The 24,309-nt window shown below is 58.7% G+C and overlaps 1 protein-coding gene across 8 annotated transcripts; it reads right to left on the bottom strand.

Moving 5' to 3' along the window:
* Positions 1-225: 225 nt before the first annotated feature.
* Positions 226-14,241, bottom strand: PLEKHM1 (pleckstrin homology and RUN domain containing M1). Of its 8 annotated transcripts, XM_048926844.1 has the most exons (13): positions 14,177-14,219; positions 13,104-13,234; positions 11,780-11,925; positions 10,522-10,769; positions 9,211-9,834; positions 8,399-8,657; positions 6,800-7,034; positions 5,328-6,221; positions 3,736-3,881; positions 3,467-3,660; positions 2,663-2,726; positions 1,297-1,454; positions 226-1,083 (listed from the first exon to the last, which is right to left on the bottom strand). In XM_048926844.1, the coding sequence occupies exons 3-13, from the start codon at positions 11,819-11,821 to the stop codon at positions 930-932; spliced, it is 3,018 nt and encodes a 1,005-aa protein (XP_048782801.1). In that variant the 5' UTR covers positions 11,822-11,925; positions 13,104-13,234; positions 14,177-14,219; the 3' UTR covers positions 226-929. The 8 variants fall into 8 exon arrangements, with proteins under 8 accessions (XP_048782801.1, XP_048782797.1, XP_048782799.1 ...); XM_048926840.1 differs by lacking the exon at positions 13,104-13,234 and having other exon boundaries at positions 11,780-11,856; positions 14,177-14,241; XM_048926842.1 differs by lacking the exon at positions 13,104-13,234 and having other exon boundaries at positions 14,177-14,205.
* Between the last annotated feature and the right edge of the window lie 10,068 nt (positions 14,242-24,309).

Below are 24,309 nucleotides of genomic sequence, written 5' to 3'. Positions count from 1 at the left end.
GGGGTGGGGGGGGGACCTGCAGTCCCACTGCTGGGGAAGGAAAGGGGTTGGGGAAATGCAGGCCGGAGGGGTGGGGGGCACTGAGCCCAGGGTCCCCAATGGCGCCTGTCCCCCTGTGGGGTCCCAAAAGGGCGCAGTGTGTGGGGCGGAGCTGTGGGGTGGGCGCTGACCCCACTGCGAGTCGGGGAGGGGCGGCCGCAGAGAAAAACATCCAACAAACCTCCATGGTTTTCACAGTGACAGGAAAATAAAACTCTTCTTTGCGGCCCCCGAAGGGCCGGGGGTTAAAAGGGAGGCAGAGCAGCTCTGCCCCCCAAGGCACCTCCAAAAAACCCCAAACCCACAAAAGCCCCGAGCTCAGCCGTCGCACAGCCCTCAAGTCCGGGTCCCACTGACAGCAGCTGGGCCCCACGGCCGCCCCACTGCGCAGCCTGTGAGCCCCCCAGTGCCACCGGGGGACGGTGGGACGATGGCAGCGGGGGTGGCAGCGATCCCAGTGGGTGGCATTGCACAGCCTGCGTCCCCTTGGCACGTCTGACCCCAAAATGGGGGGAGTCCCTGCTCCCACATCCCCCTGTGCCCCATTGGGATGGAGAGAGCAAAACCCCAAAGGGGGGGGGGGGGCACAGAAACCCCAAAGGGGGGGGGGACACAGAAACCCCAAAGGGGGGGGACTGCAGGCCCTGGGGAGCCCCGTCCCCACATCCCCCAGGGATGGGGACACCAAAACCCGCCCAGCGCCACCGCGTCCCCATCAGTGGGGTGGTGGCAGGGGATGGCTGCAGCCCCACAGCCCCGGCTCAGCCCCACAGCCCCCCCTGCTCATCCACCCCCCATTGGCTGTGGGGTCTTTTGGGCGCAGGCCCAGCCCTGTGCACCACGTGCTTTTGGGGCATCGTCTGCCACCGCCTTTGGGATGGCTGCTGGCTCTATGGCATCGGCCCCGCGCCGCCTTCCTCCTCCTCCTCCTCCTCCTCCTCCTGCTGCTGTTCCTGTTGGTAGCGCCGCCGCCGCTCGCAGCGCGGGCAGGCAGTGCTGCTGTTGAAGCATTCCCGGTGGAAAACAGCTTTGCAGTCTTTGCATCTGGGAAAAAAAACAAAACAAAACAAAAGAACACAGCGTGGTTTGGGTGCCTGCAGGGCTGGGCGGCTCCTCAGCCCTGTTTCCAGAGCGACCCCCCAGCCCTGGCTGCCCCAAACCCCCACAGAACGCCACAGCGCGACCCAGAACGGCGAGCAGCCCGACAGCAGCACTGCTGGCAACGCAGCCGCTCCGCACGCCGCTGGCGAAGCCAACCTGGAGGTGGAATCCAGCTGGAAGGGGAAGATGATGTCGCTGCTGCTGCACATCTGGCAGATGAAGCCCCGCTGCGTGCACAGCTCACAGCTGTAGACGTGGTGCGACGCAAACTGGATCAGCGAGAGCAGGAAGGGCTCGAAGGCGCCATCGGAGATCTGCAGATCGGAGATCACGAGCAGAGCTGGGCTCGTGACTCGCAGACAAAACGTCCCTGCAGCTCTGTGTGCCCACGTGGGGCTCAGGGCCGCGGTGGGCGGCCGCCATAGGGGTCAGCGATGTCGGCTGCAGGACGCACTGAGTGCTGCTTGGGGCCCAGCTCTGGAGCTGCAGCAGGGCTGGGTCGCGTGGGGGTGCAATGATTCCCCGGAGCTCCTGGAGCACGAGGTCCCTCCAACCCACCGTCTCACCCAACCCAATCCCACCCAAATCCCCCTCAACTCCACCCATCCCATCCCATCCCACCCCACTCATCCCATCCCCCATCCCAACTAATCCCATCCCACCCCACTCATCCCACCCCAATCCAATCCACCCCAACCCCATCCCACCTCAACACCATCCCAAAAAACCCCAAGCCAAGCCAACCCCATCCCATCCCATCCCAACCCAATCCCATCTCATCCCATTCCCACTCAACCCACTCCATCCCAACCCATCCCAATCCAACCCAACCTCATTCAACTCCATCCATCCCATCCCACCCCAACCCACCCCAACCAATCCCAACCCAACCCCATCCAACATCCCATCCCATTCCAACGCCACTCCATCTACCCCGCTCCAATCCAACCCAACTCCATCCATCCCAACCCCATCCCACCTCAAACCAACCCCACCCCCACACACTTTAATCCCAGCCCAACCAACCCCATCCCACCCCCTTCCCACCCCCTTCCCATCCCACCCCATCCCATTTCAACTCACCCCATCCCACTCCAATCCAACCCCTCAACTCCACCCCCATCTCCATCCCATCCCAATCCCATCCACCCCAACCCAACCCACCCTAATCCCATCCTAACCCCTTCCCATCCCACCCCACCCCATCCCATCCCACTCCAATCCAACCCCTCAACTCCACCCCCATCTCCATCTCATCCCAACTCCATCCCACCTCAAACCAACCCCACCCCCACCCACCTTAATCCCATCCCACCCCCTTCCCAACCCCACCCCATCCCATTTCAACTCACCCCATCCCATCCTATCCCATCCCATCCCACCCCCATGATTTCAGCCCCTAAGCTGCAGTGACGACAGGAAGCCAGGTGAAGAGGAGCGGAGCGCAGTGAGTCGTGCTGCTGGCGGAGGCCCCACTGGACGCAGCCCCTCCACAGAAGCTCCTCCAGCACAGGCTGCTCACCTGCTGCAGGTCGGCCACGCTGTACTTGTGGGGGCACTCCAGGAGGTAGTTCCTGTGATCCAGGCTGCAAATGAGCACAGAGAGGAGCTCAGTGGGAGCTTCCCACGTCTTGGAGGGGCGAGGAGGAGCCCAGGGGATGAAGGCTCCGGGTGACTGCAATCCTGACACGGCGCCAAGCGACGCATCGCAGATCCTGCCATTGAAAACTGTTTGGGAGCATTTCAAAAGGGGGAAAAGCAATCTCCCATCTGTTTGCCCAGGTGTTTCCTGTCCAGCCCCGGCCAGGAAAGCGCTTCCTCCGGCCCATCTCCACGCGCCGCCCCACGGACACACGGGGAGCTTCCTCCAGCAGATGGCAGGGAGGGGAAACCAGCCCGCGTCCCATGGAACGGCTGCCAGCACTCAGGGGGGGTCAGAAACGGCGCGGTTTGGTGGGGGCAGCACAGGGGGCACAGCTTCCAACTGAGAGGGGAAACTGGGCTCGGATGTGGGGAGGAAGCCCTACGGTTCTGTGACCTGCGAGGTCTCTTCAAACCCTGTGCCCTACCTCCATGGCTCTATGATCTCCAAGTCCCTTCCAACCCAACCATGCCCCGATTCCATGGCTCTACCACCTTTAAGGTCCCTTCCAACCCAACTGTGCCACAACTCCATAATCCTGCAATCTTTAAGCTTCCTTCCGATCCAACCGTGCTGCGATTCCGTAATTCTGCAACCCCTGAGGTCCCTTTCAACCCCAGCACGGCAGCAACGGCGACAGATGGAGCGAGGTGCCACCCAGCAGAAGGCGGCTGGGCTGCTCACCGTTTGCTCAGCTCCTTCAGCGCCCCGCTGCGGCACACGCTCAGGTAATCCCCCAACAGCTTCAGCTGCTCCCGGCTCCGCCGCAGGCGCCTCATCCTCTCCACGTGGTCGTAGAGGCTCTCGTTGACCAACTTGAGATCGATCAGCGGCTGCTTGCGGATCTGGGTGAGGAACTTCAGCGCCTGACGGCAAACCTGCGGCAGAGGGAGGGGGCCGGTCAGCCAGAGGGCCCTGCAGGGCTGCCCCACACTCAGCCCCATCCTCCTCACCCCTCTCTTGCTCAGGTCCCAGTTGTGGATGAGGCGTGAGGGGATGAGCGCCTCGTCGTCCCGGTGGCAGCTGTCGCAGTAGTAGAGGCCGGAGTAGGAACAGAGCTTGGGTTTGGCGAAGGAGAAGCCGATCTGCCTGGAGCAGCCTATGGGGAACAGAGAACAGGAAGTCAGAGGGGAGCTGGGGGGGGATGTGGGGTGAGACGTGGGGCAGGGAAACCTGGGAAGGGGGTGGACATGGGGCGAAGCACGTTCCAGTCGGTCAGAGCAGGACGGAGCAACCCTGCACAGCAGGCATCGCGACCATTCCTGAGCCCATCTCGGCTGTAATCCATAAATCGTTACGATGGTCTTCATTTAGATGATGCCAATCCAATCCTACTCAGCCCAACCCAATCATTCCACGGTTCTATGATTCTGAAGGTCTCTCCCAACCCAACCCTACTCAACACAACCCAACCATTCCATCATTCTGTGCTCCTTAGGGTCCCTTCCAACCCAACCGGGCCGTGATCCCACGGTTCTGTGATCTTTGAGGCCCCTTCAACACAGCCATGCTGTGATTCCACGGCTCTACAACCCTCCAGGTCCTTTCCAACCCAACCCTACTTAACCCAACCCAACAATTCCACGGTTCTTCGATCTTTGAGGTCCCTTCCAACTATTTTAATGGGTTCCCTTCTCCAAAACACCCAACATGGTGTTGGTGGGTCCATGTCTGCCCCAGGAAGAGCCAAGGCCACCCCATCACCCCCATCCACTTCTTTGCAATCTGGAGTCCACTGCCAACATTTTATGGAGCTCGAGTATTGAATATCAAACAAAGAAGTCTATATTTCTTGTTCTACCCTGGCACACTGGGAAACCACTGCTGTCCTAACGGGCATCAGGGCTGGAAGGCAGCAGACACCTAAGGAAAAGCAAAGCAAAGAAACAGGGAAGGAAGACGGGTCTCCTCAACTTGCTGCTTCCCTTTGTTGGTAGGTGGAAGGACACAGCCTGGGGGGAAGGCAGGGACCGAAAAATGGAAAATATGGAAAAAAAGATTAAGGTAGAACCTGCTGGAGGGGATGAGAAACACAAGTGAAGCAAGAGAAAAGCTGAAGCTTAATTATGTCAGCGAGGTACAGAACAAATTACAGCTCGCAGAGGTCAGTGGGTGTTGTGCTGTTAAACCAGGCGTTGCTGGAAGGTCGCACGAAGCAGCCGGTCACACCCAGAGCTGCCTTACTGGAAAAACTGCCCTACTCCATGGGTTTGCCTTGAGCCAGTCTTCCCTGTGGGCTGGGGGCACTGGACGCCCTCGATGGGGGTCCATCAGCTCCACACGAGGTTGCTGAGAGCCCATCTTTTGTCTACAGCACAAATCTCCTGGGCAGCAACCCAGCAGATGGGTGGAGATTGGGGTGGATGGGTGGATGGAGATGGGTGGGATGGGGACGGAGATTGGGCTGCTGGGGGATTCTCCCTGTGCCAAAGACACCACAAAATTTGGGGGTCGAAGCCCAGCAGAGGGGCTACGCCACAGCCTCGTTAACCTGAACGAACTCGACGCAGAGCTGGGTTCCTTGCTGCCAACCGGCCCCATCTACCTGCGCAGATGAAGCTCTGCGAGTCCAACCCCTTCTCCACGGGGATGGCCACCAGGTACTGCAACAAGAAGCCGTTCTCCTTCACCATGCTCTTCAGCAGCACCTGGGAATGGCCGTCCAAGCTGCCCCCCAGGGTCAGTGCCTCCTCGGCTGCCTCCAGGTAGGAGCCCAGCACCGCTCGCACCAGCTCCCTCCACGCCGCGGCCTCCTGCGCGCTCTCAGCCTGCAGTTTCAGCACAGCTTTGGAGGTGATCACCTTGAAGAAGGAGGGCCCCCCCAGGCTGGTGTCGGGGACGATGTCCTGGATCGTCTCTATGCCGTAACTGTTGCTTAAGATTTTGTCGTTGTTCCGCACTTTAAAGCACTTCAAGGTTTCCAAGGAGAGGGAGAAGATAAAAGGGACCCACGTCTTATCTACGTCCACGTACAGAACGGACTCTTTGATGGCATCCAGCTCTGGTTTGTGGGATAAAGTCCAGTCCAAGCCGTTCCCAGGCGCTTCACACTGGAGCGGAGCAGCAGGCTCACCGCCATCCCCCCCGTCCTCAGGGCACGCCAGCGTCTCCCACTCCTCCTCCTCCAGCTGCGGGCGGCACTTGCGCAGCGCCTCGCGGATCCGATCCAGCCAGTCCTCAGCCTCATCCCGGGAAGGAGCCCTCAAGCACAGCTTTTTCCCCAGGAACACCAGCTCAAAGCGTCCATCCGCATGCGTCAGCGCCAGCGACTCGCAGCGCAGCAGGGAGAAGCTCTCCACGCAGCTGCGATCCTCGTGGTCCAGGAAGAGCCGCAGCTCCAGCGGCGACAGCTCGCAGCAGAACTCCTTCCAGATGCCCATGGCTCCGCGCCGCTCCAGGCTGCCCAGCTTCAGCAGGCCCCGGAAAGGGTTGGAGAGACCTTGGGGGAAAAGGGGACGGCTCAGCGGGACCCCAAGAGGGGACGGAGGAGAACCAGGAGGCGGCTCACAGCGTGCAAGCACAGGCACCAAGGCTTTGGTGGAGCAGGGGATGGGGATCCTGATGGGAGATGGGAAGGGGATCCTGGTGGAATATGGGATGGGGAACAGATCCCAGTGGAATATAGGATAGGGATCCTGGTGGAATATGGGATGGGGAACAGATCCCAGTGGAATATAGGATAGGGATCCTGGTGGAATAAGGGATGGGGATCCTGGTGGAATATGGAAGGGGATCCCAGTGGAATAAGGGAAGACCCAGAGTTTGCAGGACCAGCTTGCTGGGCCCCGCCATGCTCCATATGCTCTTGGTATGGAAGCTAAGGATGAGCGGGGAGGGTGTAAAGCAAATCTGTGCCGCATCCCGTTCCCTCTCGTGCCCCAGCAGTGCCCATGGGCTCAGCAGGGCCACAGAAGCACCACCTGTGGGGCTTTCAGCACTGCCAGCACCCAGCGATGTGCTGACCCCAAATGGGGACAGCTCTGCTTCCCCACTGGTCCCACAGCGGGGCTCACGCACCCATCTGCCGGCGATGCACGACACTGAAACCCTTCTGCTCTCGCTCGGGGGACAGCCTGGGGCCCTGCGAGGACGGTGGGGACGACCTTTCCAAATCCAAAGCACTGAGCAGCCCTGAGGTCAGGCCCTCCCCGGCCCCATCTGGCACAAAGCCGTTGGCGTCAGCTGGGATTTCATCGCTCTCTCCTGCTGAAGGTCTGTAGAAATCGTCTTCCGAAATCCAGCTCTTCCTATTCTGTTACAAGAAAGATGTGACAGAAACCAACATCCATCAACCAGCTCAAACACACACATCCACCGTCAGCCTGCGCACACAGCGCAGCCACCTGGGCTGCTTGGGCACATCCAGGCTGTGTCTGCAGAGCAGGGACACGAGAGGGGGACACGATTTGGTGGGCATGGGGGCAAGGGCCTGGGTGGATGGTTGGGGTTGGAGACCTTGGAGGTCTTCCCCAGCCTGAATGATTCTACATGTGGGCACAGTTGGACGGGTTGGGGCTGGACTTGGAGATCTTGGAAGCCTTTTCCAACCTTAACGACTCAATGAATGAGCGTGGTGGGATGGGTGCACCTCCAAGATCCCCAGGTCCAACCCCAACCTGTCCCTACCACAGAATCATTCAGGTTGGAAAAGGCCTCCAAGATCACCAAATCCAACCGCCTCTTCCATCCTGGGTGATTCTCCATGTGGGCACGGTGGGGACGCGCTGCGCTTGGACTTGGGCATCTCGGACTCTTTTCCAACCTTCACAGTTGTGTGGTTCTGTTTGGGGACGTGGTTTAGCAGGCTTGGTGGGGATGGTTGATGGTTGGATATTCAAGGTCTTTTCCAATCTTACTGACTCTATGATTCCATCTTCCCGACAAACCCGGCTGCTGCCCAGCTCTCCTCTCCACACCACTTCCTGGTTTTGCAAAGCACAACGCATGGCGCCCTCCAACTGCTGAGGGGCTCCGCTGCAATGGAGTGGTGGGATGTGAAAGCACACAAACACCCTCGGGTTGGTTCTCTCCCCCTAAAGCACAGAGGGGCTCAGGAGGAGGAGTGCAGCCCTGCAGCACCCAAGTGCAATAACGTGGGCTCCCACCAGCACCGACCCTTCTTTGCCTGCCAAAAGCATTTTATCCCAACCACAGACAAAACCAACGGTGGGAATCGGCAGCGAAGAGCAGGAGGTGTGGGAAGGCCCTGTTTACCCCGGGCTGAGGAATGCAGGTTGCTCTGTGAGTCATGTCAGAGCAGGAGGGGGTTTCCTGTTGACACCGTATGTTATCCATAGATTAGTCAGGCTGGCCCCGAGCCAGGAGGAAGTGGAGGAGACGGGAGAGCTGGGAATGAGCCAAAGGAACCCGAGGGAGAGATGCTCAGGGGGGTGGGAAGCGCACCCCCAGCACGTGGGCACTCGTGGCACTGCTCAGACCCACGGTGGCTCAGTGGGATCTGGGATGCTGGGAATGGATTTGGGCATTATTTACACCACAAGTGCTGCTGGGGATGAGTGCTTTGAGCCCAGCAACGCCACCACCCACTTCACCTCTCTTCCCCATTCAATCAGGAAGGACACGAGGATCCTGTGCACTGTGAGCTGTGACACCTACCGGGCAGCCCGGCAGCGGGGAGCAGAGGAATTTGGCAGCAGGGCTGCACGCCACGCGGCCTTCCTTCCCCCCATCCACGTGCTGTGGGGTCGGGATGCTGTCCTCCTCCTGCGGAGCGCTGCAGGCCTCGGCTGGTGGTGGGGAAGGCGGTGGGTGGGCGCCCTCGGGGGGTGGTGGGGAGCAGCCCAGCACAGCAGGGATCGGCCGCTCCGATGGGGCACCAAGGCTCGGCTCAGCTCTCCTGAACTCAGAGAGCACCCTTCAAAGAGAAGCAGCAGTGAGCATCGCTCTGCTGGAGGCACGTCAAGCAGAAAGAGGGGCGCACAACCTCAGGGCAAAGACCTGCAAAGGATGCCTTTCCTAACGACGTGAGGGGATTTTAATTAGCTGACAGGGTGAGCTAATGGGTCCCAGCTGCTGCCAAACAGCCGCACTCTCGACAGCAGTTCGCAGGCGTTCCCATGGCCCCAAATCAGCACAGCCCGCTCAGACCAACCCGGGGTCAGGCTGAGAACTGAGTCACGGGTTCTGCACCAGGATTATCGTCCCTGCCCAGCGCCACGAGCAGGTGACAGCGCTGCGAGCAACGGGAAGAGCAGAGCTCTAAGCCATGGGAAACAGCTGAGCAATTAGCAGCATCAGCTTCAAGTGCTCCAAAGCTCCTAATGAGCCTGGGCTGAGCTCCGGCCAAAACACGCTTAAAGAAACGGTCGTGCTGCTGCTTTTTGCCTTTCAGGCTGCTCCCAAGAGGAAAACTCATTAAACAGAGAGCGCCCGCAGGGAGAAAATGAGAGGTGAGGAGGGGGACTCACTCTTGCAGCGACCTGTCCAGGTCCTCAGCTGTGGCCGTGCCCACGTCGGAGTCGCAGGACAGCGGCTCATCGCCGCGCTCGGGGCTGCGGGCGCAGTGGGGCTGCACGCCGTCAGAGCCCAGGCTGGAGGACAGCTGTGATGAACCCGTGGTGTTCAGGCTCAGCGAGGACGACGTCCGCTTGGGTTTGTCGCCTGCTTTGCCGATGGGCAGCGCTGAGGGCTGGATTTCAATCTCATCGGAGCCTGAAGATTGGGAGATGGAGCCCAGGGATGCTTTTCTCTGAGGTTCGGCCGTCGGGGGCTCCAGCAGCTCGGCTGCAGGGCACAGCCCTGAGAGGGACAGCGGGGTGACGGTCCACTCGTTGAGCACTGCTGACTTGTAGGACAGCTGGAAGGTGAGGGACGACAAGCCCTGCAGGTAGCTCAGGAGGAACTCGCACTCCTCAGCGTCCAGGAGCAGCGCCGCGGGTTGGTAGAACTCGGGCAGGCGGGAGCGCTCGCGCAGCAGCAGCTTCAGGTAGCACTCCAGCAATCCGTCGTTCAGAGCCAGCCTCAGCCAGGCCCGGCAGCGGCCCACGTCCGTGGTGATGAAAATGAGCTGCTCCAGCTCTGAGATGATGTTCCTGGGGGGAAGGGGAGAGAGAAAAACAGAGCGGGATGTGAGGGATGCGATCCCACAGCGCTGCGTGACGGGGCTGAGAGGCTGTGGTTTCCTACGGGGAAACATCAGCTCCTGAACTCCCCCTAAACAAACACATCAGGTTCAGCCACTCCTCAGGCCTCCTTCTGGCTGCAGGCATCTTCCCTGCTCCCATGTGGGGAAGGGAGTGAAAAGCCCATTGGTGTCACCCATCGGTGTCCACCGTGCATCTGATGCCACAGTAAGGCAGAAGGAACACAGAAACGCTGCGTGCTCCAACCACCCTCACTGCCCTCATTTCAGCTGCTTTTTCCCCAAATCCTGCCTGCTCACTGCTGGGAAAAAGAGAACAGCTTTGCTGTCTTTGAGGGGCAGAGGAGAAACACCTTGGGAGGGCACAGAGCCACCCTGCACAGCACCGAAGCGCTCTCATCACCCGCTCCGTATTTGCTCATCAGCAGCTGATGGGGCCAGGGGGATCTCAGACCTCTCTGTATGGGATGCTGTTTTGGGGGACACCCCCAGGTGCACCACGCTCTCCTGCGCACACCTTTCAGGACCCAACGCCCTCTGAGGTCGCACAGCTCGAGCTGAAGGGCGCAGAGCACAGGCAGCTCCCTGCCAGCCACCCGACCTCTCAGAGGGCACAGAAACGAGCGTGGCAACGCACCGGTGCGTGATGCTCTTCAGCAGGGCCCAGAAGACGGGCTGGGGGAGCAGCAGCCGGCCGCCTGCTTTCCTCCCTTTGCCCCCTGCCTCTGTCCTGATGTGCTTTGCCTTCAGCCCGTGCACAAAGACGGCCTCCAGGGCGCTGCACAGGGTGTTGGCGTTCCCGTCATCGCTGGTCACCACGGCGTCCGAGGAGACGTACTGCTTCTGCAGGGCCTTGATGGAGCTCACCAGCTGCTTCTTGATCAGCTGCGGCACGGGAGGCGCAGGGTTAGATTGTAGGGTCAGGAAAAAGGGCAGCGATGGGGACACCGAGCTGCAAGCACCTGGGATGCTGAGCTGCAAGCTAAGGGACACCGGGCTGCAGGAAACTGGGCTGCAAGCAATCAGGATGCTGGGCTGCAAGACTGGGGGACACTGGGCTGTAAGCAACTGGGAAGCTGAGCTTCGAGCAACTGGGACACTGGGCTGCAAACAACCAGGAAGCTGAGCTGCAATCTACGGCGGTTCTGGACTGCAAGCAACTGGGATGTAGGGCTGCGAGATATGGGGGAGCCAAGCTGCAAGCAACGGGGGTGCTGGGCTGAAGGTCTGGGGATGCTGAGCTGCAAGCAACTGGGACGCAGGGCTGCAAGCAACTGGGATGCCAAGCTGCCACGCTCATCCAGAGGCTCTGTGCAGCTCCTGCCATCCGTGTGCTCTGCAGGTGCAGCCGGTGAGCAGTGCAGCTGACCCACTCGTGCTGGGGACTCGCTCTCTTGGCATCAGAGTCCACCTGGCTTTTGTAAATGAGTCACAGATGCCGAGTGCCCTTCCCACAGCTCACGGTTTGGGGCTCGTTGGGTTTCTGGGGTTTTAGAGTGCACAGCAAAGCCTTTCCCAACTGAATGTTTTCTTGCACTGAATCCTCAGCCCTGAATGTTTTGCCAGCACCCAAGCGAGGTTTGCAGCCGTAGCTGAAGGCCACGTGCCCAAACCCTGCAGCGCAGCCCCGTGCTCCCCAGCTGCCCCTGATCTGTCAGCCTCAATGCAGTGACAGAGTGCAAACAAAGCTGCGTGCCACGCGCTGCAGCAGGGCAGTGAGGCGCACACAGCGCTGCCGCACCCCCAGCAGTGGGGCTGAGCACCGTGCCCACATCCTGCGGGGTTTGTGCATCCCACACACAGCCGCAGAGGGGTGCAAGAACCACCCAGGAGCGTCACCACGTCTCAGCAGTGCCTGGGGTCCCCGGTGCTGGAGGGCCGGGAGCACAGCTCACCTGGATGACTTCCTTGGGGTCATCGGCGTGGCTCGAATGCATCTCAGCTGCTGCTCCCGCCCGCGGTCACATCTCACCTGTGGGTCACACGGCGCTCAGTCGCACACTTTGGAGCTCGCAGTGCAGTTTGCAGCGCTGCCCCGCTCCTGGCAGAACAGAAACCCCACAAAGCGTCTGCATTTTCCCCTGCTGAGCCCGGAGGCGTGGAAGCAAAGCAGCACAGCTGCCCCCCAGCTCAGCTCCGTCTCCACTCATCTGCCTCCAGACCCACGGGCGGCTCCAGCAGCAGCCACTGCCACAAAGCGCTGCTAAGGGCACAGAGCTGGGAGAGGAAACCTTCCCCCGCCGTGGGAGCGCTGCTGTGGCTTTGTGTGAAGCAGAGGCAGAGCCCAGCAGTGCTGGTAGGGCTCTGTGCTCCCACCCCATCGGCTCACAGTGCAGAGGGCAGCCGTGGAGGCGGCCCAAACCCTGAGCATCCCAAATCCCAAGTAAGAACACCAAACCCCAGGGAAGAACCTCAAATTCAAAGGAAGAACCCCCAAATCCCAGGCGACAACTCCAAGTCCAAAGGAAGAGCCTCAGATCCCAAGCGAGAACCATAAATCCCAGGAAAGAACCCCAAGCCCCGCAAAAGAACCCCAAATCCCAACCAACAACTCCAGATCCCAAGCAAGGCCTCCAAATCCTAAACAAGAACCCAAAATCCCATGAAAAAAAACCCAAATCTCAAGCAGGAACCCCAAATCCAAAGGAAGAACCTCAAATCCCAGGCAAGAGCCCCGAATCCCAGCCCGCTCAGCCCCCTGACGACCAACTCCACAACGGTCAGAGTTCAACAGCTGAGCTTATAGAAAAAGAAACCGTTTTCACCACGGCTCATCACGAGATTTCCCCCCGGCGTTGCAACACCGACCATGGGGCCACGAGGTGACAGCAGAGCCCCCGGCGCTGCCCACCCTGCTGCCCCCACCGAGCAGCACAGCAGCAGCACAGCAGCAGCTCAGCGGAGCTGCAGGTTGGCGTAGGATGGAGCTCAGCTCCCAGCAGCACAACCAGCCCAACCCGTCTGCTCAGCACTGAGCTCAGCCGCAGGCCGTGGGGCTGCTCCTCCCTGTGGGATGCAGCGCTGTGGAAGGCGCTGCTGCTTTCGCCCTGCTGCGCACACTGTGGGGTGCGGGGTTGAACTCAGGGCTGAGGATCGGTGCTGCCTCCCTGCAGCCCCCACCCTGAGAGAACGCAGAGCAAAACGGCTCGAGGTGACAAGAAATAAAACAGAAAGCGAGCGGCGCGGTTACCCAGCGAGGAAGCAGAGCTGTGTGCTCACAGTGGGTCTCTGGGTTGGGATGTCAGCTCCGTCCCGGAGCTCTGTGCTCTCCCTGTGAGTTACAAACAGCTCCCGGCCAGCAGCACATTGCAGGTGGAAAACACGAGCAGCGTGGGGCCGGTGAGTCAGGGCTGCAAAGGGAACGACTCATTTTCCAAGCACGAGCGCAGCGCTGCTCACCACCCGTCCAGAGCTCTGCTGGGATGGAGGGCAGCACAGGTGTGGGGCTGTGCCACACGTCCCCAGTGAGCTCACAGGTGTGGGACCTCAGCTCTGATCCCATCTGCTTCCCAACACCGTCCTGTTCCCCACCAGAGCGATGCACTGATGTCAAACTGCTGCGGGGCTGAATTCCGCCCTACAACAGCCAGGTGTTATGAGCTGAGCCCTTGGTTGCAGGACGGCGTTCCTCAGGGCTGCGTCAGTGACGGGAGGCGACGGCCCTTCAGATCAGGGGCTGCTGCTGGGGAGGGCAGCACTGAGAGCACAGAGCAGAGCTCCTCATGGCTGCCCAGCGTCCAGCAAGCCGTCAGCAGGGCAGGAAGAGCAGAATTCACCACAGCGAGGGAATGGGGCATAGCACAGCCTGGAACAACACCAGCCCCATTGGGGTGGCATAGGAGCTGTGGGGTGGGAGGCCAACGCGGCCCCACCAGAGGGCACAGGGCCTATGGGGCATGAGGTCTGTATCAGCCAGGGGGCACACAGCCCATGGGGCACAGTACCTACTGCAGCCCCAATGCAGGCAATGGGTCCATAGGGAGTACAGCAGCCCCACTGTGAGCAATGGGTCCATAGGGCCTACAGCAGCCCCACTGTGAGCAATGGGTCCATAGGGCCTACAGCAGCCCCACTGCGGGCAATGGGTCCATAGGACCCACGTCAGCCCCACAGCCACCACAGGTCACGAGGCCTACAGCAGCCCCACCGGGCACAGCACGGTCCCGCAGCTCTCCTCCTGCCGGGCCTTCCGCCTGCAAGCCCCGGCCCGGCCCGGTGCTGAGGTTCGGGCAGCGCAGCCCCCAATCCCGGCCCGCTCCCCCCTCACGGCCCCGCCCGCCGCTGCCGCTCACCGCCTGCGCGACCCGGCCGGGAAACCCGGAAGTGGCGGCCGTGCGTCCCTCCTCCTCGTGACGTCATCACGCAAAGGGGGGCGGTACCGAGCGGGGAGGAGGCCACGCCCGCCGCGCGGGAATGTGGGCGGGGCCACACGCTGAGTGACGTGCGGGGAACCCGCGTGATTGGGTGAGCGTGCAGGTGGGGGCGGGGCGGCAGGAGTGGGCGTACAGAGCTGGGTGTGCACGGACACGTATGTACGTACATACATAGGTACACACACACGTACATATACAGATACATACATAGGTACACACATACATACATACATACACATACATACATACACACATACATACATACACATACACACATACATACATAGGTACACACACATACATACATACCTGCACATATATACATACATACACACACACACACACACATACATCCCCATACGTGCACACACAGACCCACCACGTGTGTGTCCATATGTACACACACACAAGCCACACGTGTAACCAAATGTCAACACACACAGACCCACACACGTGCCCATGTGGGCACATTCACATCCACATATGTACCCATATGTGCACACACAGACCCACACGTGTCTGTATGCACACATGGACCCACATATGTGCCCATATGTCCACATACACAGACCCACACATGTACCAAGATGCAGACACACACACACTGCCCTACACATGTACCCTACACACGTACCCACATGTGCACACACATGTACCATATGTGCGCACACACCCCCACATGTGCCCACCCCATGTGCACCCCCCCAGACCTGCACTCAGACACACCCCCTGCACTGTGCAACCCCCCAGAGCTGCACACCACGCACACCCATGCACTCACATGCACTCCCCCCCCCACACACACATGGCAGAACACCCTACAGCCTTTAATAGCAAACCCAGAGCTGCTGGAGCGGAGCATCCATCCCACTCAATAGCAGGGCACCCCGTGCTGGGCTCTGTGCACCGCTGCGATGCCCCTGGAGCCATTCAGGGCTCAGTGCCCCCATCCTGCTGGACCCTCCTGGGCCTCATGGGGTGGAGGTGCTGGGGCTGTGCTGCTCCTCGGGCATCCTGTGGGGATGAGGGGCAGCAGGAAATGGAGCACGTTTGCTCGTGGTGGTGCTGGGTGACAGACATGGCCACCGTCCCATCTTACGTTGGCTTTGCCCTGCTGAACACCTCCTCTTCCTCCTCCTCCTCCTCAGGCTCTCGGTACAGCTGATAGATGGAGTTCCTCTGCAGGTCATCCAGAGGCATGTAGAGATCTCGGAGCCACTTGGGTTCGTCCTTCATGCGCTCTGCAAAGTGCAATCCCTGGGAAGCAGTGGGGAATGGGATGTGTCAGTGTGGGGGCAGCTGTGGGGCAGCTGTGGGGCACGGCGCATTGCCATCACCTGTGCCCCATCGTTCCTGCGCCATCGGTGCAGCAACAGCTTCTTAAAGAACCTGAAAAAAAGGGAGAGAAAGGATAAAAAGCGGAGGCTCAGGTTCAGCTGCCCATCATAAACAGGCCCAGAATGTGGGCGGACGCACTGGGTCAGTTTGGGGGGCAGGGGGTAATGAATTAATTACCGTCTCCACTGTGACTTGCTGGTGCTGTGGGGCTGGGAGGCAGCTGTGGGTTTGGGGCAGCAGACCTGGGGGTTGAGGAGAGAGGAGTCGTAACGTCAGGATGGGCCTCTTGTGTGCTGCAAAATGGGGCTGACATGTGGGCATGTGCTGCGCTCTGTGAGGGGAGCAGGGGCTGCTGCAATCAGTGGTGGGGCAGCGGCAGAGGAGAGCGTGGCAGGAGGGGCTGTGGGGCTGGGAAGATGTGGGAGTGGAGCAATGTGGGGCCGGGGAGATGTGGGGCTGGGGGAGGCTGTGATGACAGCCCCAAAGGAGTTGGGAAATGAAAGCTGCGAAGCGCAGCTGCAGATGGGGGACGGCCAACCGAGCTGTGCAGCGTGGATGCCGGCCCCACATCCCCCACGATGCCCACGGATGCCATAGGGAGGACAGATGTGCACTCTGCCCCCCATGCTAAGCCGCGATGAGCCCCATGCCCACCTCGATGAGACAAATGGCTGTGATGTAAGTGGTGATGATGAGAGATACCGACACCGCCAAGAGGACCCTCCTGCTGGAGCTGTGCGCTGCCGTCCTCTGGGACAGAAAGAGCAAATCACAGAGAGAGCAGCCCTCCCCACTGCCACCCCCATAAGATCCCATTTCCACCCCCACAGGATCCCATTTCCACCCCCAAAGGATCCCACTGGCTCTGCCCTACCTCCCCACTCCGGTTCCTGCTCTCTGTGCCAATGGAGCTGTTCCCCCATTGCACTGGGCATTGCACTGTGGGTCCCTGCCTGCCCAGCAGCCCCACCAGCTGCCCCGTCTGTGCCAGCAGCTTGGTGCAGGAGGGCTGCAGGTGGGGCACTTGGCAGTCCTTCCTCACAGCTCGTGCCACGTGGGCGATGAAACCCCGCAGGGCTCCGTTGGGGACCAGCGAGCGCAGGCGGTGCTCCACTTCTCCTTCAAAGAGGTCTCCTTCCATTGCTGCATCCTCATCCTCCGAGCTGCCTGCGCTGCTGGGCTCCGTGGGGACGTGGGCTCCTTCCTTTGCTTCCAGGACCTTGTGTGCCACAGGTCTTGGCAGCTGTGAGGCGGTGCTTTGCTGCTCCTCTTTCAGCTCTGCTGCTGGGAAATGGAGTTTTCTCCCCCCATTCCCACTCTCCCGGCCCTTACGCAGAGCGCTGTGCAGCTCCTGCCTGCGTGGGTGCTGAGGGGAGCGGGGGCTCATTCTGGAGATGTGATTATTGGAGTTCCTGAGGACCCCGTCAGCACTGTGAGGGCTCAGGAGAACATGAAGTGTTACGGTTTCTTTGTCTCCAAGTGAAGAATTGCTGGGGTTGAGGCGCAGCACCGCGCCGCGTTGTGCAGCTCTCCTCAGTTCTGCTCGCGTCTCTGCTGGGGATTCCTCATGAGCTGCAACCCCAGGAGAACAAACACATCAGGGCAGAGCGGATGGTTGGGGTGAGGCAGAGCCCAGGAGAGCACTGATGCAGAGGAAACGCACTGAGCCTGCAGTGGGGAGCATCTCCCAGCCCCGCACTGAGGCTGCACACACAGCCAGATCTCTGTTGGTGCCGGCACCGAGCGACGTGGTGGGGAGCATTACAGATGATGGAGGTGTTGGGGCCTTTCTGCTGTGCAGCTGATGGGAAATGGGACACGTGAGGATGCCCTGGCCATGCAGTGAGGTTTGCTCGTCCTCATCCCGCTAACAGATGAGTTACCCAGTAGGGCTGCTGCAAGCCATGCTGTGGTGGCACTGGGAAGGTCTGGGGGAATGTGTGGGGTTTGTGAGCAGGCCGTGCTTCCCCTGCTTGGGAACAGCACCATGCACACACGGTTTCCTTGGCTGAGTGCTCTGTGTGTGTTGGAGGCCGGTGTGTTTGCTCTGCCCTGCAAGGCACTTTTCCTCCTTTAGCCCCTGGCAGCAGATGGGTGCAATTGTGTGTTTCCAGACCTTGTTTTTGTTTCCAAGCATTGTTCTCCAAAGGGAGGATTTTGTGCCCCTGGCTCAGGGGGGGCATTCAAGACCTCCCAGCTCTCATCGGAGCCACGTGGGGGTAATTAAAGGCTTTGCAGGGACAGAGCTCCTCAAGCTGCTTTGGGATTGCCTAGGAGGGAACTCACACAGCACAGCCACACGACAGCATCTCCCAAAGCCGGGGGAGATCAGGGAGATGAGGAGCCCACCGATGCGGTGCTGGGAGCCTACCGCACTGCGGGGCGCTGGCACACAGCTCCTGGTGGAAGCGGACGCTCCTGCACAGCGCCTTGGCAGCACGGCGCTCCCGGCAGAGGCAGCAGGCGGCAGCTCGGGGCAATTTGCTGCAGAGAAAGGGGAGAAAAGCTCCGTTTCTCGATGTGCGTCAGCTGAGGCTGCAGGCGGCGCATCTCAGCGTGACTGCGATCGCCCTGCAAAACCTCCCCCCGAACCCACGCACACAGAGGTGCTCTCCAGGTTTCTCGGTGAGATTCCACATGCTTTTGTTTTACCTTTGAGAGCGGAACCAATCCCAAAACGCGATCTGAAACAGAAGCAAGCCACTGCCTTGACTTAAAACTTCCCCTTGAAAAACCGAAACAGTGAAATTCCGACTGCCAGCAGACGAGTCTGGGGGTCCTCAATAAGAAATGCTGAACTTGAGGCTTGTGGGGCGGGGGCATTCCGATGGAGGGGGGAGCTGGCTGCTCTCCCAAGCAAAGCACGTATTTCAGCAGCGCATTCTGCTGGCAGCCTGGCCTCTGTGTACTCACAGCGTCTCCAAACGGGCCGTGGTCAGGAGGAGTCTGAGCGCTGACAGCTGTGACACACGCGTTGCTCCCAGGTCACTGCAAGGGTTGGGGAAAGCGGATGGAATTTGCAAGGCACGTTTATGGGAAAGAGCCCAAATCCTGGTGCTGCTCCACTTCTGCTAATTAAACTGAAGTTGTTCATAACCTCAGTGCTTTCAGGTGCTCCCAACCATGGGACGGAAGCAGAAGCGTTTCCCCCCCTCCTCCCCCTCCTCATTTGTGTCCCAGCTCTTTGGCTGCTTTGCAGATGGGTCTGTGCTGCAGACAGCCCAAAAGTCGTCCTTTGATCTGCTGGGAGAAGTGATTTCCTACCTCAGGAGGGAGAGAATTAAGTATTAACCCACTGAAAACGAGTGGATGCTCACAGAGAGCTGACAGCTGGCAGCTGGAAGAATGACGCGTCATCGATCACAGACAGCGGGTTGTGGCTCAGGATCCTGCAAAACAACAACAAATCAAAGTGAATTTCCACTGGGTCCCTGCCAAGCCTCTCTGTGATCCATTTCTCCTCTTTGCCAGACTTCACGTTTCAATATCAGAGCTGCACGTGCTGGATCTGATGCTGAGCCACATCGAAATCCCCTTTCCAGGCTCCTCTATCCCACATGGGGGGTGAGGATGAGGATCCAGCCTCATCGTGGATGGCAGATGTGGATTGGGCTGAACCATTTTGACTCCAACCTCCCCACAGGGTTTCCTTTCAGCCTGGAGGTAAAGGACTGGCTGATGGGTGAGGAAGGGCCTGGGCTGAAGGTGCAGATGGGAACGGATGGGGTAAGCCACAAAGTACAGCAGGTCCTGATCACCTGCAGCTGGAAGAAGTAAGAAAAGTGGCCTTTCCTTTGTGCCTGTGAAGGATTGGTGGGCAAAACGCCCTGAATTCCTGTGGGCCCAGATGGAAATTGTGACCCTATCCTTGGAAGGGCTCCTCGGCTGTGGGTTGCATCACGTTTCTGCAGGCACCAAAGGAACAAAATGTCCGTTTGTGGATGATTCGGAGCACCTTTGCTTTTAAATGCAGATATGCAAAGTGTTCTTCTCAGTCCCGTTCCCATCCGCCTTCAGAGCTGACAGAACTTACACTTTCTGTAGAAACTGCATCCCATGCCAAGCCTGGAAAGTGTCCTTCTGGATCCGCGCCATGAGATTTCCACTGAGGTTTCTGGGGGGAAAGAAAGGGATCTGGTGCGTCCTGTGGGAAAGCAGAACTGCACTGACCTGTAGGAAATACCCAAATCTGAGGCAGAACGGGGACCAAACTGCTGCCTTCTCGTCCTTTCAACCTGTCAAGGAGAGGAAACGAACTGCACATGTGCTCCATCTATTTCTGTTCCAGGGTGCAGTGAGCCTTCGGGAAAATCATGGCTGCATTTGGGCAACTGCACTGATCTCATCCTGCTGCATCACAGCCATCCGCACCGACCCTGCAGCCCGGTTAGCAGAAGAAATTGCCACTATTCCAACAATAAAGAACATTTCCTGGCACACGGAGGGTTATAAATGCAAAAAGAGATTTTTACGACTCACAGAAGCTGCAAGAAGGGAAGTGGCTCAAAAGCACGTTCCTCAATCGACAGGATTTTATTGCCGGATAAATCCCTGTTAAAATTAGAACACGAAATGTTGGTTACATTTGCACCGTCGTGTTTACCTTCCCTTGCTTTGGCAGCATATGCGTTTCATGGCTCTAATTTCACATCATGTTTATATCTGATACTGGTGGTGTGTAACCTGCCAGAACCCTTGTGCCTGGAAGTGGCTTTCATCTCCTTGCTTTTTTTTCTAGCTCTGACCCCACCAGAATTGTTTCAGGGCTCGATTTTCCCCTATGACAGATTCTTTAGCAGCCAAGGAAGCACTTGCATGGGCCACAACCAAGCGTGTGCCCCTCTGGATGTGCCCCAGAGATGCAGCCTCTCTGTAAGGTTCAGGTGACGTGAGCTGTGGGCACAGGAAGCAATGCAGGCAGCCAGGGGAATTGCAGAAATACAGCAAGCAAGCTGAGAGCCTGTCCTGAGTGACCAGCACTGCAGGGCTCTGTCTTCGCTGCAGGAATTTTCCACCCGAACCTTGGCAGAAGCGAGGCGTGCACGGATGGGGTTTGCCTTGTTTTGGCCATCGCCACACCTGAGCAGTCCTCAGCTAAAGCTAGAGGCAATCTGCAGCTCACGGGAGGCCACAGCTGGGGTGGGATTGACTGCGAATCACCCGGAGGGAAAGGGCAGCAGCCTCCTCATCTTTGGGAGGTTTGGGGCAAAGAAAGTGGCACCACAGCCCCGCAGTGAATCCTCCCACCGGTCGCTATGCAGGATCGTGGCACTGTGTTTTACTGAAACAGTGGGGAATGAAGGACACTTGTGTGGGGAGGGGGACAGAACCAGCCCACACATACAGATGCTTCAGCAGCAGCAAACCCTCCAGCGAATGCCTCTTCACCACCCTCAAATCGTTGTCCTGGAGAACTCTGCAACGAAACAAACAGTCGTTTTCTGCTGCACCAAGAGGAGCAGGCACTCCCCCTGAGCTGCTGAAGCCAACTGTAGCCTGATGGTTGATTAATTCGGCACAGGGATGGCACTCTTGGACTGGCACCATAAGCCTTCCCGTAGCTCGCAGCATTTTGGCCACTCCTGGAGATTAGGGGGCTTCTCATCCCTCCTTACTGAGCAGCTCAGCTCTGAACTCACTTGGAAATGCTTTGTGTGGGTGCTTGTGTTCCTTGTACACTCAGCTCAAGAAATAGAGCGTCCGGATTGAAACTATCTGAACTCCTGACATTAAAGATGAATACTTACAAGTGCTCAGCCCATGGGTATTCCCTCCATGCTTCTTTTTCAATGGAAGAAATAGAGTTGCCGGTGAAATTTCTGCAAACAAACGAGCGCCACGTGGCTGCGATTGCTAACAGGTCTGCAAAAAGTAGTCTGCAGAAAGACTGCTTGCAAATCACCGAATCGTTATGGCTGGAAAAGTCTTCTAAGGTCATTTTCCTACCGCCAATATTGCCACTAAACCACATCCCTCGGTGCCACACCTCCTATTTCCATGACCCCCCACCCCCCGTGCAGTCAGTGCTGATGTATCACCGCTCTTTCCGAGAAGAAACACTTCCTCACATCCAACCTGACCCCCCCTCCCCCCCGGCACAACTTGAGGCCACCACCCCCTCTCGTCCCATTGCACCGTGCCCCGTCTCAGAGCTGCTTCTGTCATTAGCACGAGGATTTCAGTCAGCCCTTTAATGACGTTACACGAGTTCCTCTTTCCCGTTCCATCTCACTGCTTCCCTGGGGATCAGGGGGTCCTCCAAGGTGAGGCACGGAACACAAAACCCCGTTCCCCTACAAACTGCTCACAGCACAGACAGGGCCCAGCGGCGGGCGGCCCGCGGCACCGCGACCATGGAGGCTCGGCTGCAGTCCAGCAGCCACCGGTGACAGTGGCAGGAGGGCGGGCAGAGGGCAGCGGGCTGCCCTGGGGACAGAGCTGTGACCAACGGGAGCACCAGGACGAGGAGGAATGGATGGTGGAGTCGGGGCAGAACCATGGCGTTGCCATCATGGTTGCTGGGCAACCGGGCTGCAGGATTCAGGTGTGCTCAGGCCTGGGCTGTATGTAGGCCTTAGAATCATAGAATCGTGGAATCACAAGGGTGGAAACGACCTGTAGGATCATCTGGTCCAAACGTCTCCTCATCAGCATTGCCACCACCAGCACTAAACCATATCTCGCAGCACATCGTCCAGATGCCTCTTGAGCACTGCCAGGGATGGTGACTCCACCACCTCCCTGGGCAGCCATTGCAGTGCCTGACCACTGAGATAAAGTTCTTCTTTATGTCCAACCTAAACCTCCTCTGATACAACTTGCAGCCATTGCCCTGTGTGCTGCTCATTGCCTGGGAGAAGAGGCCAAACCCCTCTCCACTACAGCCTCCCTTCAGGAAGTTGTACAGTGCAGTGAGGTCTGCCCTGAGCTCCTCTTCTCCACACTGAACAATCCCAGCTCCTCATCAGCCCTGTGCACCAGACCCCTCACCATTTCATTGCCCTTCTCTGCACACGCTCCAGGGCCTCAATGTCTTTCTTGCAGTGAGGAGCCCAAAACTGAACACAGCACTCGAGGTGCGGCCTCACCAGTGCTGAGTACAGGGGATGCTCACCTCCCTGCTCTGCTGGCCATTCCCAATGCAGGCCAGGATGCCGTTGGCCCTCTTGGCCACCTGGGCACACTGCTGGCTCATGTTCAGCCAAGCTCCAACCAACACCCCCAGCTCCTTCTCTTCTTCACACTCACAGCCACTCATCCCCAAGCCTGCAGCGCTGCATGGGGTTGTTGTGCCCAAATGCAGGACCTGGCACTCAGCCTTGTTGAACCTCATCCCATTCACCTCAGCCCAGCGCTCCAGCCTGTCCAAATCCCTCTGCAGGGCCTCCCTGCCCTCAGGCAGATCCACACCACCTCCCAGCTTGGTGCCACCTGCAAACTTACTGAGGGTGCACTCACTGCCCTCATCTAGGTCATCAGTAAAGATACTAAACAAGATGGGCCCCAGTACCGACCCACAGGGGACATCACTTGAAACGGGTCTTGGGGCCTTGGGCCTGCGTAGGCTTCAGCTGTGGGTAGTGTGTGTGGGCCTCAGGTGTGTGTAGGCCTCAGGTGTGTGTAGGCCTCAGGTGTGTGTAGGCCTCAGGTGTGTGTGGGCCTCAGGTGGTGATTGTCTCCCTCTACTCTGCTCTTGTGAGGCCCCATCTGGAATACTGCGTCCAAGTGTGGAGCCCCCAGTACAAAAAAGACGGAGCTGTTGGAGAGGGTCCAGAGGAGCCATGAAGATGATCAGGGGGCTGGAGCAGCTCCCCTATGAGGACAGGCTGAGGGAGTTGGGCTTGTTCAGCCTGGGGAAAAGAAGGCTGTGGGGTGACCTCAGTGCAGCCTTTCAATACCTAAAGGGAGCCTGCAAACAGGAGGGGAATCAACTCTGTGAAAGGGTTGATATGTGTAGGACGAGGGGAAATGGTTTTAAGTTGAGGGAGGGGAGATTGAGGTCGGACATCAGGGGGAAATTCTTTACCCAGAGAGTGGTGAGGTGCTGGAACAGCTGCCCAGAGATGTTATGGATGCCCCGTCCTTGCAGGTGTTCAAGGCCAGGTTGGATGGGGCCCTGGGCAGCCTGGTTTAGCATTAAACGTGGAGGCTGGTGGCCCTGAAGGTGGCAGGGGGTTGGAGATTCGTGATCCTTGAGGTCCTTTCCAACACTGGCCATTCTGTGATTCTGTGATTCTGTGTGTAGGCCAGTAGGCCTCACTGCACCTCATGTCTCCCAGGGGTGGCTTTGGGTCATTCTGTGTGGTTCTGCCCTTCTGTGAGTGGCACTGCCCCTCAAATAAAGCACATTAAGAAGGATATCACTGTGCGTATATATACACATATATATATGGTGTCCTTGGGATGAAGGCAACCCCACAGCCATGGGCTGCTTGTGCTGGGATGGGACATTCCAGCCCTTTCCATTGGGCTGCTGCTTGGAAGATCAATTATTAAATGTGCCAGTAGGCTTTAATTTCACATCAGCCCAGCAGTTTCCAACTTGAATAATAAGAGGAAGCTTGGTGATTTGCAGCCGTGTTTCCTTAAATTAAACGTGCCACGATCCTTTCTTTCACCCTTAGTGCTTCAGACTCCCAAGTTTTTCCTTGAGCTCTCCCATTTTTCTTCAGTGCCGAGGGCAGGAGGCAAAAAATCTGAGCAGGGCTTTGTTA

The sequence above is a fragment of the Lagopus muta genome, chromosome 25, assembly GCF_023343835.1.
Source record: "Lagopus muta isolate bLagMut1 chromosome 25, bLagMut1 primary, whole genome shotgun sequence".
Taxonomy (NCBI): Eukaryota; Metazoa; Chordata; class Aves; order Galliformes; family Phasianidae; genus Lagopus; species Lagopus muta.
The sequence above is the reverse complement of the archived record's forward strand: the minus strand, read 5'-3'. Positions and strand labels throughout refer to the sequence as shown.

Coding starts and splice junctions, on each gene's coding strand:
- PLEKHM1 (XM_048926840.1), bottom strand. CDS start 11,821: ATGCATTCGAGCCACGCCGATGACCCCAAGGAAGTCATCCAG. Junction 3,661..3,735: donor GGGACCTGAGCAAGAGAGGG/GTGAGGAGGATG, acceptor CCTCTGCCGCAG/GTTTGCCGTCAGGCGCTGAA. Junction 1,455..2,662: donor GCGTGGCCGACCTGCAGCAG/GTGAGCAGCCTG, acceptor TCCGATCTGCAG/ATCTCCGATGGCGCCTTCGA.